Raw genomic sequence first — 17,723 nt, forward strand, 5'->3', positions numbered from 1 at the left:
TCTATGAAACCATCCCTGATCACCTTGGTGACCTTCCTCTTAAGTCCCCTATCGCTTCCTGACCCTCAAGTTGATATTGATCACACACTGCCTTGAACTTGGTGTGTTGAGTAACTGTTTTGTTTCTTTATTATTGTGATCTCTTTGTAGACAAAAGACAATGTCATTGATCTTTGTTTCCAGCAGCACCTAGGATGGTAGCAGGAATGCCAGTTATATTCACCTAAGGACTGTGCACTCCTAGTTACCCCCACTGGGTACCCACTGTGTTGTCAGTGTTTCTTTTTGTGGCACCCAGAATCTGAAGCATTGAGGCTAAGGTGTTCGTTTAAGGACATTCTATAGACGTCAGTGCCCCTGGTTACCCTACAACATAGGGTCCTAAAGTATCTCATGATTATACAATAATAAAAAATTTTATCCTAACAGACCTCAATATCTGGGAACAGTTTATCCATCATAATAAGAGAACATGAACCATTTGATACGTTTCAGGAGACTAGTTTTAAATATGAAGTTGTCCGGAAGGCAAGACAATGACCTTCTGCAGCCCTTCCCAAGTTTGAGATTGTAGATTACGTATAACATTCTAGGACCTTCCAGGATTTTGTAATTCAGTAAGCTGCTGGCCTAGAACAAAGCCTAAACTTCAAGACTGAAAGGACCTTGAGAGTTCTTTTGCTGATTCCTCAGTCCCTCTAAACCATCTGTGATGGATTTTTATTCCTTCCCTTTGTCTTTTTTTATTGACTGTCTGCTAAAACAATACTTCACAGCACCTGAGTAATTTGCCTCATAATAAATTCTGCAATTAAAATAAGGTTTTTGGCCTCAAGGTAAACATCCATTTCGGTTGGAAAACGTTAAAGTCATGATCTTAAGCTATTAAAATAGTGTATGCTTCTATTTCCTTGATAAATTTCCTCTCAGAGGTCTGACCATATTTTCTGATTTCTGTTGCCCTTGAAAGCTAAATGTGCACCTTTAGAAATTTAGTATATAATCACAAATGGCAACAAAGTGCTTATCAAGCTTAAATCCAAGGTCATCTACAACTCTTTGTCAATTATAATCCTTCTCACTATTATAAGAACTGCATCAAAGAGGAAGCATGGCTAATCCTCTCTAAGTAAAATTCTGCCCCCTTGTGGATTTAAACATCCACAGCTAGGAAAGAAGTGCCTAACTGCTTGGGTCAGTTCCCTTTAATTCTTTCAAAAAACACTTCAACAATCTTTAAAAGCAATGTTAACAATGAAACCCAACTAGATCATTTGTATAAATTGCATAAGAGCTGACTGTTGGTGACAAAACACATTGACAGATAATAGTATACATTTCATCTTATAATTTGCATCCCATTCGGCTAGGACAGTGCCTTGAATATTAATATATCAATTAATATTTCATACAATACTATAGTTAGGACTTTAAAATGATTCAACAACACATATTAGGATCCCTTTTATAGCCCCTGACATATCCCCACTTGAAGGATGCCAGTAATGGAAAATCCACTAAATGAGGGGCGCCTGGGTGGCTCAGTTGGTTAATCGTCTGACTCTTGGTTTCAGCTCAGGTCATGATGTTGCAGTTCCTGAGTTTGAGCCCCACGTTGGGCTCTGTGCTGATGGCTCAGAGCCTGGAGTCTGTTTCAGATTCTATGTCTCCCTCTTTCTCTGCTCCTCCCCATTTGCACTCTGTATCTCTCTCTCTCTCTCTCTCTCTCTCTCTCTCTCTCTCTCTCTCTCAAAAATAAATAAATATAAAAAATTTTTTAAATAAAAATGTATTTATTATTTGAGAGAGAGAACCGGGGAAGGGGGTGCAGAGTGAGAGGGAGAGAGAGAATCCCAGGCAGACTTACGGCTATGAGATCATGGCTTGAGCCAAAACCACGAACTGGACGTTTAACCAACTGAGCCACCCAGGTGCCCCAAGATAGTTATATATCTTTTTATTTTACTTATTTTATTTTATTATTTTAAATTTTAGAGAGAGAGAAAGCACATGAGCAGGGGAGAGGGGCAGAGGGAGAGAGAGAGAATCTTAAGGAGGCTCCGTACTCAGCACAGAGCCCGTTGCAGGGCTGGGTTCCACAACTCTGGGATCGTGACCTGAGCTGAAATCAGAAGTTGGATGCTCAACCGACTGAGCCGCCCAGGTGCCCCAGAAAATTATATCTTAGGTGTGCCCAGTCAGACCAGCTCTGCTACCCAGCTCTGTGTCGTCCACATTTAATCTACATGGTCTCTGTGTTTCCTGTCAGCCAATTTCAAGGCAAAGGCAATGACCTTTGGTATGGGAAAGAGAATAGAATAAAAACTGGAGATGGGTCCATGTCCCCCACAGTGCCACGCATCAGCCGTGTGGCCTCACCTGTGGGGTCCTCAATTCTCCCTTCTCTAAAACAGAAGTGATATAGTCACAGGGCTCATGGGAGATAAGGCATTCAAGGGAGCTGAGCTAGATAAATGTAAAGTATTGTTAATCATTAGCTTTCAAATGGTTTGAGGGAGGAGAATGCTTACCCTCTTTGCAGTCCCAGTGCTATACCTGACAGGGGAAGATCTCAATCCAGTTTTTTTTTTTTAATGTTTATTTATTTATTTTTTTTTTTGAGAGAGAGATAGAGTGCAAGCAGGGGCGGGGCAGAGAGAGAGGGAGACACAGAATCTCAAGCAGACTTCTGGCTCTGAGCTGTCAGCATAGAGTCTGACATGGGGCTTGAACCCACAAACCATGAGATCATGACCTGAGCAGCACAGAGCCTGATGTGGGGCTCGAACCCTCAAACTGAGATCATGACCTGGGCCGAAATTGGAGGCTTATGCAACTGAGCCACCCAGGCACCCCTGGATGTAAGATTTTTAAAAAATTAGCTGGGAATTATCTAGAAAGATCTTAGATTAATTTATGCCTTCGTAAAGTCATTTGTATTCCCTCACTGGCCCCCTCCCTGTGCTGCTGTATTTAATTGTGAATATGGCATAAATAGAACTTGGCACTGGGGCCAAGCACACCACCCACCACTTTGTTCCTTTCCTTTTGGGACAGCAACCAAATCTGAGCCTTTGATTCCCTCTAGTGGCTGATATGGGCAACTTTCATAGTCATTTCTTTGGGTTTATTTATTTAACGTATAGTGCCTACTGTATGCACCAGATTGGTGCTGGCTTCTCTAGCTTTGCCAGGGGTGCGAGGTGCTAGTTTCTTTCGATCACTCTTGTGTCCAGTGGAAAGTGAGCAGGGGTAGAAGCTGGAGCTCCTTCTTAACAAGCTTAGCTTAGTGCAATGCAAACGGGCTAATCTCCGTGCTGCTCCTTAGGAAGTGTGCTTTACGGGGACTGAGGGGGGAAGGGTTTTATATGGGCTGTTTCTGCCTCTAAGTGAGTTGGAGGAACCTCAGGGCAACTCTTATATCCCTCAGCCTCAGTTTGCTCATGGGTGAAATGAGTACACAGCTTAAATTCAGGTCAATCCAACAACTATTTATTGAGCACCTGCAGTGTGAGAGACCCTAAGCCAAGTGCATGAGGATGTAGTGGTGAAGGGTACCTAACCTCAAGGACCCTACAGGCTGATGGGAGAACTGGATGTCCGGGAAGGACATCATATGACGCACATGACACAGAGCAGATGCAGCACAGAAGGGCTGTCAGAGCATGAGCTTTACAGTGAGACAGATCTGGGGTTGAGCCCCTGATCTGTCCACTTCCTAGCTGTGTGACCTTGAGCAGATTGCTAAGCTCTTCTTCCTATTTCATTAATAGATTTGGATAATACTCCTTTCTTCATGGGGAGGAGTGCTTGGGGTTCAGCCAAACCACACAAAGTGCTCCCACAATGGCGGCCACTCTCAATGCAGTTTAAGTTCTAAACAGAAGTAACAGAAACCTTAGTGGGAACGTCCGTGAGACTCTAGGAGGGACTTATCCTGTTGGTTCTGAAGGCCCCTTCTTATGCCCAACAGACTTCCATGGTCTCCTTCCTTTGCCATGGAGTTTGGGAATCCACCTGCTGCTTCTCTCAGGGTAGATGCCTCTGGGGGTCCAGCCCTGCAACATCAAACCAACCTGCCCCCATCCCCCACTCCCCCACCCCCGCCCCGAGAGGGAACTACAGTATCTCCTGCTCCCTTCTTCGCCTTTTCAGGTTCTTTTCCTTCCCACAGATTTACTGCTAATCTATCTTGGGAAGTGAACACAGAATAAGAAAGGTAGCTTATTATATGCTTCTGTTAATCATGATCCTTGATGCTTAGTGCTTAAAACTCCCTGAAGGGGCAGAGTGAGTTCTTCCCAGGAGAGGGGACTTCATAGAAACCCTGACACTTGGGGCTGTCACAACGAGGTTGTATGATTCCGTTACATTGTGAATCTAGCACTGGGACATTGTAGGTGGCTAGAAAGAGAAAGAGACCGTTTTTCATGCTGAACTTCTTGATCACTGTGTAAGGAGACAAAGGACACCTAAAGCACACCTTAACCCTAGACCCACGACACCTAGAGTCCAGGGGAAGTTATTCAGTAGTGTGGATTTAATGGCCAACAGTGTCTGAGATTAAATCGGAAGGAGAGAAGGTGAGCTTTGGAGCCCAGTGTTGCTGATGGGATTCCATTCCTGGAATAAGCTGAAAATTAGGGGTGCTTCGGTGGCTCAGTCGGTTAAGCGTCCGACTTCGGGTCAGATCATGATCTCACATCTCATGAGATCAAGCCCCGCGTCGGGCTCCGGGCTGACAGCTCAGATCGTGGAGCCTGCTTCGGATTCTGTGTCTCCTCTCTCTACACCTCCCCTGCTCACATTCTGTTTCTGTCTCAAAAATAAATAAACATTTAAAGAAATGGGTTTTTAAAAAGATGAAAATTAGAGGTAAAGAAAGTCAAAAGTAGAACCGAAATCCCATTGGCCAAAGGGCTACTGGATGGGAGGGACAGGATCCAAATGTGGGAACTTGGAATTTCACTTTGGATTGGAAGGGTTGCTTTATATTTTGAAGTCATGTGGCATGAAACTATAAACAATGGAAGATAGAAGTTGGGATTAAGAGAATGAATGTCCCTGGGGCACCTGAGTGGCTCAGCCGGTTAGGCCTCCGACTTTGAGTCAGGTCATGATCTTACAGTTCCTGAGTTCAAGCCCCGCATTGGGCTCTGTTCTGATAAGCTCGGAGCCTGGAGCCTGCTTCAGATTCTGTCTCCCTCTCTCTGCCTTTCCCCCTCCCATGCTTTGTCTCTCTCTGTATCAAAAATAAATAAAACATTAAAGAAAAGAGAGAGAGTGTCCCTAAAGGCAGTAGGAACTGCCTTTAAGAGCCCGTTTATTCTCTGAGGCATCCTGCACTTCCCTGTAGGTCTGTGGGGGGTCGCCTGTCCCTAAGATGGTCCAAGGAGTGAATTAGGATCTAGAGCCTGTTCTGGGGAGGATGCCAAGCCCTGCCTTTCCTTTGGTCTGTGTTCTTCCAGAAGCCTCTGCTAGTAAGGGAGAGAAGGTCCAGATACCACAGTTGTTAACCTGAGTGATTACATCACTCATACAAAACCAATAAGGTAGGTAAGAGTGTAATTTGGGGGGCTGTGGAAGATACGATGAATTCCGTTAGTGGAGGAGTGAGTGTGAGATTCTAGGACTTCCGGTACTTCTGGTCTAGCATTCTTCCAACACCTTGATTTGGCCCTTGCCCCCAGGAACACCTACTAATTATTACTTGTAATATTTGCTTCCTATACGTTGCTATCCAGTTTCTGCATTACTCACTAGAGGCTCTCCTCTTCCAGTGTCCTTCTATGTTGGAACCTTGGGGACTCACACTGAGATCAAGAGAGTGGCAGAGGAAAGGGTCACCTTGCCCTGTCACCATCAACTGGGGCTTCCAGAAAAAGACACACTGGATATCGAATGGCTGCTCACAGATAATGAAGGGAACCAAAAAGTGGTGAGTATACAGCTGACCAGACCCCCTGCCTGCCCCCGCCCCCCTCCTCACCCTCCCACTGTCACCTTCCCTCAGTCCTCCAGTTTTTGGTGGAATCAGAAAGGGCTAGAATTGCTCTTTCTTCTGGCTTATAGTTGAAAGATTCTAGATACAAACATTAGAAACAAGAAAAGGTATTTGGGTCTTAACAATAAGAGATTCTGTGTTCTTTGGGCAAGCAGAAACTACTAGAAAGCCACCTAGCATTTGCCCAAGGAGGGAATCTTCAGTATTAGCGTCTTCCTTGAGAAGGGAGCTAAGACGCAGTCGCTTGACTCCCCAGCCTAGTGGCCAGAACCCCAAGTCTACGCTCAGAAGCCTGCTCCTCTCTGTCTTCTGAAACCATTTCCACCTGCCTACATGCTAGTTTTGCACAAAGTCATGACTTTCAAGCTCTGAGATTTTATAATGTGACAAATAACACACAATGCAGGACAGGACTGAAAATGTTAGCACATAAATAATTGGCCGGCAGAGAATTGATATGGGTTCTGGAGGTGGAAAATAAAGGAGCTGGCCCTGGGTCTCCGATGGTGTTTATGCGCTTTGGGGCAGTGTGAACAGACTTGTAGTCTTTGCTCCCACTCATTCACGGGCTGGTCTCTACTGAGAGAGAGAACTAAGTAGCTAGTGTATTATCCTGTCTGACTTAGCTGCATTCAGTCTCTGTACCGTTCCTCAACGTGGCTTTTCTAGCATAACTCTTCTTTTTATTTTTTATTTGTTTAATGTTTGTTTATTTTTGAGAGAGAGATTGACAGAATGAGAGCAGGGGAGGGGCAGAGAGAAAGAGAGAAGGAGAAACAGAATCCAAGGCAGGCTCCAGGCTCTGAACTGTCAGCACAGAGCCTGATGCAGGCCTTGAACCCATGAACTAGGAGATCATGACCTGAGCTGAAGCCAGATGCTTAACAGACTGAGTCACCCAGGCATCCTGGTGTTGGTTACATTCTGAAGAGGAACCTTAGGCCCAGGGGAGTTTGCTGTGGTCAGATACTCCCAGCATTGTTTCAAAATATGTGTTCCCTCCCCACCCTTGCCCCCCAGGGACCTCAGGTCCTACCCTTTCCCTCTCTGCCTGCTGAATCCTCTCTTTTCCTATCATACTACAAAGTGAGGATGGTCATTTATTCAGTCATTCAGATCACATGGACTTATTTAGCACTTACTGCATGCCGTACTAGACACTGGGGTGCAAAACTGAAGAAGATATCAAAGCCCCTGTCTTCACCCAGCTTACAAAGCAGCCATTCCATAATCTAAAAAAGTTTTTTTTTTAAATAGAGCACTATTAGCTACTTTCCAGGTTCAAGTCTGCTTAGCACATATGATCTCCTTTAACTTAATCCTCATAATGAGGATGACTAGTCTTATTGTGCAAATAAGGAAGGAACCACATACCGCACGTTCATATACACACAGAGAGTGAGAAAAATGTGTCAGTTCACCCATTTTGCAGTTTGAAATGAGGCAGTGCGATGTCTGTACCTGGGCTGTTAACTACTAGCATGTTGCCTTCATAAATAATTTGAAATGATAATGCGTGCTATGTAGGAAATAAGGAGAATGTGGGAAGAACATTTTTTGCAGACAGAACTAATTATGCCAAGGCCCTAATAAATGCTGGAACAAGGTGTGGCACTATTGAAGGTTCTAAAAGTTCAAAAAGCAATTTAGGTTAAATTGAATAAATCCTGGATTCCCACTATCCATGTACTCTGTCATGAAGGAGGTAGTGGAAGAGATAAATGTGTAAAGAGACAATTTGACATAGATCATGATAGAGAGAAGCAGAGTGTTCTAGATGAACAGAAAGGAGGAGCCACTGGTCAGAATTAGTTGGAGGAGGGGGAAAGGTCAAGAGCAGCTCAAATAAGAAGTCACAGCTAATCTGACTGTTGATAGAAGGCATTGCCCTGAGGATCTCCCAAGAGCTTAGACACAAAGGCTGGAAAATTCTGGAAAATGGTAAAGTAAGCAGCTAGCATAGGTGGAGCTCAAAATGTGAGCATGCAGAGGTTGCAGGACCAGAATGGGGAAAAGGTCTTGGGTAACATGCTAGGGAGCTCAGATCCTTTTCTACAATATCATGGAGCTTCCTGAAGGATTTTAGGAGTGAAGGTGATGTGTATCATCTCAGATGATCACTCTGGCCAGTGGGACACCACAGTAACGTAAAGCAGACTCGATTGGAAGCAAGATCAGTTGAACAATTTCCAGCTATACAATAAGGGCTTAAACGATAGCCATGAGTAGTTGGAATATCAAGATGGGTGTAATAAAAATTTAGTGGGTAAATTTGCCACCATGTCTGGAATGAGAGTGAGGGTGGGAAAGAAAATCCAGGAGGGGCTGGAACGGAGGGGGTGCCTAAGGTAGACTAGCAGACCCCCAAGTTTAGCTTTGCATTTCAGTCTGAGCAGAATCGGCTCCATCCCTTTTGTCTAGGATGCTCAGATATGCCAGGGAACACTTGGGGGTGGGTAGGCAGTGTGGGGAATATTTGAATTTCAGTCCAGGTAGGAAGCATGGCCGCTGGAACTCAGGAACTTTTCTCCTGGTTCAGTGATGGAGACCTAGTTAATTTCTAAGGTCAGAGTGACCACCTCACCCAGCATCAGTCAAGAATACACAATGGAGACCTTTCCCTATTTTTCAGATGAAGAAATTAGGACAGAGATGTTCTAATGTAAGAAAACGAGTCTGAACCTAACAGACGCCATGACTGGCTTTGTTTCCCCCTCTAGGCTAAAAAGTCTAAGGTCAGTCTCTTCGGAACCATTTGGCCATTTGGCCATTTGGCAGTCATACATTGCCCGGGGGTATCCAATCAGGAAAGCCCAGCTAACTCACCCCACATTCCTAAGGGTAAGGCCTGCAGATGGGAACTTTAGATAAGCCCCTGTTACCTAGTGTTAAAGTTAACCCTATAGTCACCAAACAAGACCCTGAACTCGCTCTGTAATTGGTTAATTTCAAAGATACCCTAAATGTTGTAATTGGGTCCCACCAAAAGTAACAAACACTCTGAACAGTGTGTATGGTTAGAGCTGGTGCCAATACTGTTGTACCATTATGATTGGGTCTCTGTACCTATGTCACAATTTCCTGTAACTCCCCCTTCCCAAAGTCAAAAGTCCTACCCCGCCTTTGTTCGGGGCTCGCTGCTCGCTCTCAGCATGGATCCACCACACCTGTAAAGTCTGTGAGCCCAAGTTTAGGCCCCGGAGAGCCTAAATTCGTAATAGTAAAGCCCTTTGCTTTTGCATGCGTGCTTCGGCCTCCCTGGCGGTCTCTGGTTTCTGGGGGCGATAAAGAAATCTTGGGTACAACACTAATTCTCCTGCCGGACCTCTCTGGCCCTTTCAACCTTTCCCCCCTTTTCTTGGATATCAAACAAGGAAAACCATGATCAAAACCACAGAGAGGGGCCTCCATCCATGTCTGTTCAGGCAGTTGCATGATGGCTGTGCAGAGCCCAGCACGGCAGAGCTCGTGCCAGAAAGCTGAGCTGCTCCATCTGCTCCATCAGGTCCTAACAAATTGTCCTCCTCTTCTCTTTAAAAAATGCGCTGGGAACGGGTCCACAGGGTACATCAGAAGACAAACAGTCCCAGGTAGCTGCAGTTCATGTATTGCATTTGTTGTTTGTTTGCAAAAGGATTGAATGTATGTTCACTGTTCTCCCATCACACCCAGAGCAAGGGCTTAGCCTCGGTTCTACATTTCCTAGAATTAAAACCACAACAAAACAGGGCCTCCTAGGCCAGAGGATGGGAGGAGCAGAGGTGTCCACCCTGCAGAGGGCCCCCCGGGGGTGTAGCCTTCAAAGGTGGGGATGACAGACAACCTCCCTGAGTGAGCTGGGAGGCAGCTGTTCTTCCCAGTTGCTCTCTTCCGGGCTCTGGTTGTATGCATGGCCTTTGGAAATTAACAAGAACTTGCCCACCAAAAGAACAAGAAGAAATCCCAGTAAATTAGCAAGGGAAAAAGAAAATGATGTGGTTTGGGAGTGGTGGGGGTGGTCTGGTGCCAATAGCCAAAGAAGAATTCCTGAGCCGTCTTTGGTGCAAAAAGGTGGTTTTATTATTAAAGCACAGGGAACAGACCACCGGGGGCTGAAAGAGCTGCACTGGGGTTGTGAAGAGTGGTTCTGTACTAAGGAGCTGGGGGAGGGAAAGGCCAAGGGGAGGTTTCCAGAAGGACTTTCATATGCTAAAGAGGACTGCAGGAGGCCTTGTTATTGTTGAGCTAAAAAATTATTTTCCCTGTAGAAAGGCTTTAACATTTAGTCGCAGTTCCTGGAGGCATGTTTTACTCTGCCTGTCTCAAGTATTTTTCAAGGGCTGCAGGTTATAAAGAAACTTAATTTTATTTAGCATTTCCTCTTTCCTTTGTTTCCCTGCAGTACTATGAAGGGAAGGGTGAGGTTGGAACTCCAGGAAACTGAGTCTATGGGTTTCTGGAGATTAGGCTATTGATAAGATTGCTTTTTTCTTGTAATTTACTAAGACTTTTGTAAAATGATGGAGACTCTGATCCTGGCTGACTGTGATCTCTATCAGTCAGCCCCTGGGTTTTCTCTTTCCTTTGTTCTCGGGCAGCCAGGAGTGCCTGAGGAATGTCACACAAGTCCCACCTTGCATTGGGGAGGAGGTTTGCAGGGGGTCAGCTGGCCTTATGCTCCCTCATCAAAAAGAAGATAGCATGTAACTACCTCTCAGGGAAAGCAGAGAGGCTCTCGGATAATGCAACAAAAGCAGAAAGCAGCTAATGAGAAGGAAGACGCCTATGCAGACCAGAGAAAAACGATGACTATTTGGAAAACCTGGCTGCTGCCGCCAAACAAAATAAGCTCTATGATCAAAATTTTGTGGTGTGAACAGTCATATGTTATAACATATCCTTATAAAACTATATTAAACAAAAAAAAATCCCACAACAAAACACAAGAGACACATAAGTATCTGAGATTCACTGTGTGTCTGAAAAACACGGAGACAAATTGGAAGGCTGTAACTGAGCCCCAACCTGTGTCATACATGGGTGTGAAATGCTCATATTAGGTCATGGTTATTTAATTATAGTAAGATTATTATACAGTTGTATCATGTCTGCTTTCCAAAGATGTTAACTATTACCTTGGTTGTCTCCCCCGCTTCTTCCTTTCCATTTTTTATTGGGCAGGAGGGACTCCTAGCTGGCTCAGTTGATAGAGCATGAGACTCTTGATCTTGGTGTTGTGAGTTCAAGCTCCCTGTTGCATGTAGAGATTACTTAAAAATAAAATCTTTAAAAATAATAATAATGATAATGGGGCAGGATTTGGGGGGAAGGGATGAAAAGCTCTCGGGAGTCAGCCCTACCTTAATGTACTAAGTGCTGTGGTGTAGATATGCCCAAAGGGCTGAAGCTCACAGGAGGAGTCAATTATTCTACACAGGGAGCCAAGAAAGACTAGAATACACAGAAGGTGGCCCTTGAGCTTGATCTTGAGACCTGTAGGTGTTGTGTAGGCAAAAATAAAAGAGAAACATTTCAAAAGAAGCAGACTGCATGATCTGAGTCAAAGACACACCTGAGGGTGTTGTTTCAGAATCAAGGGACATCAAATCTGAGGACTAGGCTATTCAGAGAGGTAAGGACAGGGACCAAAGAAGCGTAGTGCGGGCTATACTGGCCTGAGGTGCCACATTCAGAGGACTAAGCTTTGGTCCATAGTGCACACAGGTGATGGAAAATAAATGGAGGCTTTCAGCTAGGAGAGCTTCAATGTACAAATGTATGGAAAGACTAATGTTCTTTGGGTACCGGGCTGGACAAGTTTGGAAACTGTAGGGGTTTTCATAAACCCTAGAAGCTTTCATAAACCCAGAATCAGACTAATAAAAGTAGTTGTGAGTGTTTATTCTCCCATTGCCACAAAAACCCTATGAAGTAGCTTATCCCTGTTTTACAATTGAGGAACTTAAGGTTCAGAAAGTTTTATTAACCAACACGCAGCTCTAAGTGGAGGGGCTCCCATTTGAATGTAAGCCAGTTGACTTCCCAGCCAGCTCACTCCCCATCACGGTGTCCTGGTGCCACACGGGGGCTAAGGTTTTCAAAACTAAGCCCCCCATAGTGGATTCTAAGTGAGAAGACTTTTTTTTTAACACAAAGTGGAAAAGGTATTTCATGAAACTTATGCTTCAGTCGTATATAGGCATGCTATGTGTGTGCTGGGTCATGGAGGAAAATGTATTTCTTGATGTGTTCTTCTTGTGTTCATTCAAAGTTTGAAAGCTCCTACTGCAAAAAAAAAAAAAAAAAAAAAAAAAAAAAAAAACCCACAAAAAAACCAAACCAAACCACAAGCCAGCTAGCTAGCTCCTGATTCTACTGTGGTGTGGACTATACCCACTGAGGCTCTACAAAGTCAAGTGTGCCTTTCAGAACAAAAGTATCTTCTGATGTTAGTCCAAATATTAGAATGAACAAGAAAGAAATCCCCTAGACCAAAAAAGTTTCACCAACTTCCTGAAACCCACAAAACCCCCAAATTTGTACAAATGACCCAATTCTGGGGTGCTTGGCTGGTTCAGTCAGTAGAATATGCCACATGTTGTGAGTTTGAGCTCCATGTGTGGCCTAGAATTTACTTAAAATTTTAAATTTTTAAATAAAATAAAGGGGTACCTGGGTGGCTCAGTTGACTAAGCGTCTGGACTCTTGATTTTGGCTCACAATCTCACAAGTTCAAGACCGCTTTGGGCTCCACACTAACGGCACATAGCCTGCTTGGGATTCTCTCTCTCTGCTCCTCCCCTGCTCGTGCTTGAGATCCTGCACGCACACTCTCTCTCAAAAATAATTAATCTTTTTAAAAAAGAGAAAAAATTACCTAGCGCTTTACTGGTGTCCAGGTTTAGAATCTCTGCATTCTTCCTAGAAAGTACAAACTAACTTCCTCAGAGTGATTATGCACCTATGAGGTGATATGAAAAAGTCAGGAAGAAACTAACACTAATTGAGCACCGGTTAGGCATTCACAAATTACTCCAAACATTAGCCCTCGACTTTCATTCTTAAAGAAGAGATAAACTCTAAACCTTTCAGTTCTTTTCCTGTCACCTTTTTCCTCCTCTCCCTATTATTCCACTGATTTGGCATTTCTGTGGCAGCTCCTTCCACCACCCCCAAGAAACCTATCCTTTCTTTTTGTAAGATACATGATTCTCTTTTATTTTATTGATTTAAAAATTTTTTATTTTTATTTTTGAGAGAGATTGATGTAGCGTGAGCAGGGGAAGGGCAGAGAGAGAGAGACACACACAGAATCTGAAGCAGGATCCAGGCTCTGAACTGTCAGCACAGAGCCCAATGCAGGGCTCGAACTCACGAACGGTGAGATCATGACCTGAGCCAAAATCCGACGCTTAACCAACTGAGCCACCCAGGTGCCCCAATGGACTGCCAGTTATAAGGAAATGTAATTTTATCTATATTTCATTTGCCTTTCTTCTCCACATTACTGGCCATAGCCTGGTTGCAATTTTAGGGGTAAGAATAGGAAAGAAACCTCTGGTCCTAAGAACTTCATTCTGGGATGCCCAGTCTCCATGGGAAATGCAGTCATGAATTATGAACACGGGCAGGCCCACAAGAACAACCACACTTGGGTAGGACTGGATTGCAGCTGCCCTGTTTTAGATTAGGGTATATGTCCCCACTTCATCAAAGGCCTTCTCAGTATTTATTAAACAAAAGAATGGCCTAAGTCTAAGCAGTTTGTTCAGGAGACTCACTTTCTTAATCTCCTTAATCTTGTCATGAAAGTTTCACTGCCATGTTTTTCTCTTTAATGCAAGTAGTTAATACTTGTGAAGTATTTAGGACAGTGCCTAGCACAAAATAAATACCACACACGTGTATGTTAAATAAAAATGAAACTTCCCTGGCCAAACGTCTTGCATTGTGTTGATGGATTTTCATTTTGAGGCCTAATGTGTTTTCCTAACTCCAGAGCCAAATGCTGAATTTGTCACAGGGTAGTCACTGAATGGTCAGTGAGCAAAGGAACCATGTCCTTCCACCAATATCTGCTCTTAAGATTCTTACTATAAGCGTGGGAAGCTAAGAGTTCTTCTCTTAATTTTCTTTCAATATGTGAAGAAAATTAGACCTTAATTCATCTTCAGAATACTTGGGCTTCATACCTTCTATTGATTAATTAATTCATTAATTTTTAAGGTTTATTCATTTTTCAGAGACAGAGATGGAGTGTGGGGGTGGGGGGGCAGGGGCAGAGAGAAAGGAAGACACAGAACCCAAAACAGGCTCCAGACTCTGAGGTTGTAATGCCCAAAACACAGTATCCTCAATGACCAGAGACCACCAGGGAGACTGAGGCATGCATGCAAAGGGAAAGGGCTTTATTACGGGCTTGGGCTCGGGCTCACAGACTTCACCAATGCAGTGGATCCGTACTGAGAGCCCCGAACAAGGGCTGAGCAGGGTTTTTTATGGGGTTTGGAAGGGGGAGTTACAAGAAATTGTGACACAGGTACAGTGATCCAATCATTATTATACAATATTATTGACAGCAGGTTTAACCATTCACATTGTCTAGAGTATTCGTTACTTTTGGCGGGACCCAATTACAACATTTAGAGTACCTTTAAAATCAACCAATTACAGAGCGAGCCTAGGGTCTTGTTCAGAGACTATTGGATTAACTTTAACATTAGGTAACAGGGTCCTATCTAAAGTTCCCATCTGCAGGCCTCACTCTTAGGAATGTGGAGAGTGGTAGCTGGCCTTCCCTGATTGGGTGTTGCAAGGTGGTCTCTCTTGCTCTAGGCAATGTGTAATTGCCTGTTAGTTTTGGGGAACTGAAACCTAGGCCTTCTAGATCAGAGGGGGAACTTGAGACCTGTCATGGAGTCTGTTAGGTTCAGACGTATGTCCTTACAAGGTGTCAGCACAGAGCCTGACACGGGGCTCGAACTCACAGACCGGGAGGGGCTTCATAACCTTTTAGACTTTACATAGTGAAGGCCTTTGCCCAAGACAGATTTCAGAGCTAGGATCTAAACCCCAAATTCCTGAAGATAAATCCTTTTCTTTTCCTCTGTCGCCTCCCCCATCATTTACAGCTCCCTGTTGAAAAGAATGCAGAAATTCAAGATAAAACTTCTGTCTGGAAGTAAACACTGCACATTTGATTGAAGTCATGCATTTCCTGTACTCTCCAGAATGTTCCCCTGTGTGAAGATGATGTTCTGGAGGGATCATCTCCCTGTGGTTGTGTGGGAGGGTGTGGGCAGGTGTTCAGAACGGGGGCAGGGAGAGGTCCTCTATTTGTATGATAATGAGTGTAATTAGACCCTTTCAAGGCTGCTCCCCCTGCCCCTACTCCCTTACTGCCTCCTCCCCCAGCAGGTGGCTTCTGAGTTCAAATCACTTCCTATGAAAGAGACCGTAGGAGAGAGATTTCTCATCCAGAGATAAGGCTGAAATGGTGAGCAAAGGCTGGACTTGAACAGTCAGCTAAAGAGATCCAAAATGGCGGTTATCGATTGTACTCTGAGGTTGACATTTTAAGTTTATGTATTTATTTTTAAATGTTTATTTTTGAGAAAGAGAGAGAGAGAGAGAGAGAAAGCATGAATGAGGGAGGGACAGAGAGAGGAAGGAGAAAAAAAATCCCAAGCAGGCTCCATGCTGTCAGCACAGAGTCCGACAGGCTGTATCCCACAAACCTCAGATTATGACCTGAGCCAAAATCAAGAGTCAGACGCTTAACCAACTGAGCCACCCAGGCGCCCCTGATGGTATTTTAATGAGTTCTAATCTTTGTGTTTAGATATCCACTATTTGGATAGCCTCCTTTTGCTTCTTTTTTTAATCTTTATATTCATGCCCTCCAGAACCTTAGCCAGTTTCACAGCCTTAAATACCTTCCACAAACTTAGAGTTCCCAAATGTGTATCTCCAGGACTCTCCTCTGAATATCTGAATCATTTATATGCAGCTGCTTACTTACTCTATGCCTCCTCTGGGTGTCTAACAAGTATCTCAAATGCAGTTAGTCCAAAACTAAACTCCTGACCCCCCTCCCTCCGCACACTCTGAGCCCCAACCTCCTCTCCCTGGCTTTCTTCTTGGTTGATAGCTGTTCTCTCTTTTCAGCGGCTCTTGTCAAAAACCCGAGAGTGGTCCTGGACTTCTCTCTTTTTCTTGTACCACAAATACACATTTAAATCAGGTGGTCGGTTTACTGGGACATCCAGTTGGTTTCATCTTCAAAGCACACTCTGAATCTGATCACTTCTTACCTCCTCCACTGCTACCACACCCTGGAGGCTGTGCTTCTGTTGCCTAGATCTTTACTAGCTTAGCCTCTTGACTGGTTTTCCTGTTTCTACTCTTGGACTTTTACAGCTCATTCTCAAGACAGATTCAATCATGATGCTATTCTGCTCAAAATCCTATACCAGCCCCCAACTTCCACAAAATGAAAGGCATCATCATCTTTACAGTGGACCAGAGCCCCTGCAGGATCTGGCCCCCTGTCCTCCTGGCCCGCAACTCCCCTTCCCTGCTCTATTATTTTCATAGTGTCAAATGTACCGTAGAATGTTCTTCCATGTCTGTTTCCTGCCACTAGAATTGATGCTCCTCAAAACCTGGGATTTTTACATGCTTTGTTCACTGATATCTCCCAAGCACCTACAGCAGGTAGGATGAAGACAGAGGCTCAGGATTTGTTGAATACATGACTGTCATCTTGGATCTCTTTAGCTTTATGTTCGGATCCAGCTTTTGCTCACAATTCACCTCTGGATGGATGTGGATGGATAACTCCTCTTCCTTCTACCCTGTCTTCTATTTCTTAAATATTCTCCAACTGGTCATGCTTCAGTTTGCTGAAAAACATCTTTGAAGCCTCCAGGAGCCTTTAGTTCAGCATTCAGTGCTGTCCCAGCAAAGCGACCTCCCATTTCTCCTGCACCCCTCATCCCAGTCAGAAGGAGTCTCTCTCCCACGCTCTTCTCAGAAGTCCTGCAGGTATTCTAACATAAGAAACCCAGGGAGTTGAACCGTGAAGCCACCTGCTGTTGCGGTGTGGGGGCAGGGCAGAGGGGAGCAGCCTTCACGGGATCTAACCCTTCAAGGATCTCCCCCTACCCCAATATGAACCCTTGCTTCCCCCCACCCCCCACATACAAGCGTACCACAGGGAGGTCCCTCCCAAACATCATCTTCATGCTTAGACTCCATATTTTCTGGGGATGAATTAGGGTCTGATTTTCCTCATGTATTAATTTCCACAGAGGTAGAGATTAATTGTGAAATGCCCATAGCGATGTCCTTGTTTCCTACCTGTCGCACAGCTGTGCTTCCTGTTTGTAGAGATGCAAATTTTGTCCAAAGGAGACCACGAATCTTAGTCCTATTTTCTTTCTGCTTCCATCATTTATTAATGAGTGAAATGAAATCTTCGACACGTGCCTATTTCTATGTATATGAGAGTCATAAGTTTACTCTTTTTGAAAAATATTTATTTGGGGAGGGAGAGAGAGCGAGACAGAGTGTAAATGTGGGGCGGGGGGAAGAGCAGAGAGATGGAGACACAGAACTCGAAGCAGGCTCTGGGCCGATGCAGGGCTAGAGCTCCTGAACTGTGAGATGACTTGAACTGAAAATCAGATGCTTAACTAACTGAGCCCCACAGGTGCCCCTTACCTTTTTCTAAGTTGTC

At 44.4% G+C, this 17,723-nt stretch overlaps 1 protein-coding gene across 1 annotated transcript in view; it reads left to right on the forward strand.

Annotated features, from left to right (window-relative positions):
* Nucleotides 1-17,723, forward strand: part of CLMP (CXADR like membrane protein) — a 93,438-nt gene that overhangs the window by 65,606 nt on the left and 10,109 nt on the right. Inside the window, 1 exon segment of the mRNA XM_029914564.1 lies at nt 5,781-5,938. Coding sequence (XP_029770424.1) covers nt 5,781-5,938 — 158 coding nt within the window.

This window comes from Suricata suricatta, chromosome 11 (genome assembly GCF_006229205.1).
Source record: "Suricata suricatta isolate VVHF042 chromosome 11, meerkat_22Aug2017_6uvM2_HiC, whole genome shotgun sequence".
In the NCBI taxonomy this organism is placed as follows: Eukaryota; Metazoa; Chordata; class Mammalia; order Carnivora; family Herpestidae; genus Suricata; species Suricata suricatta.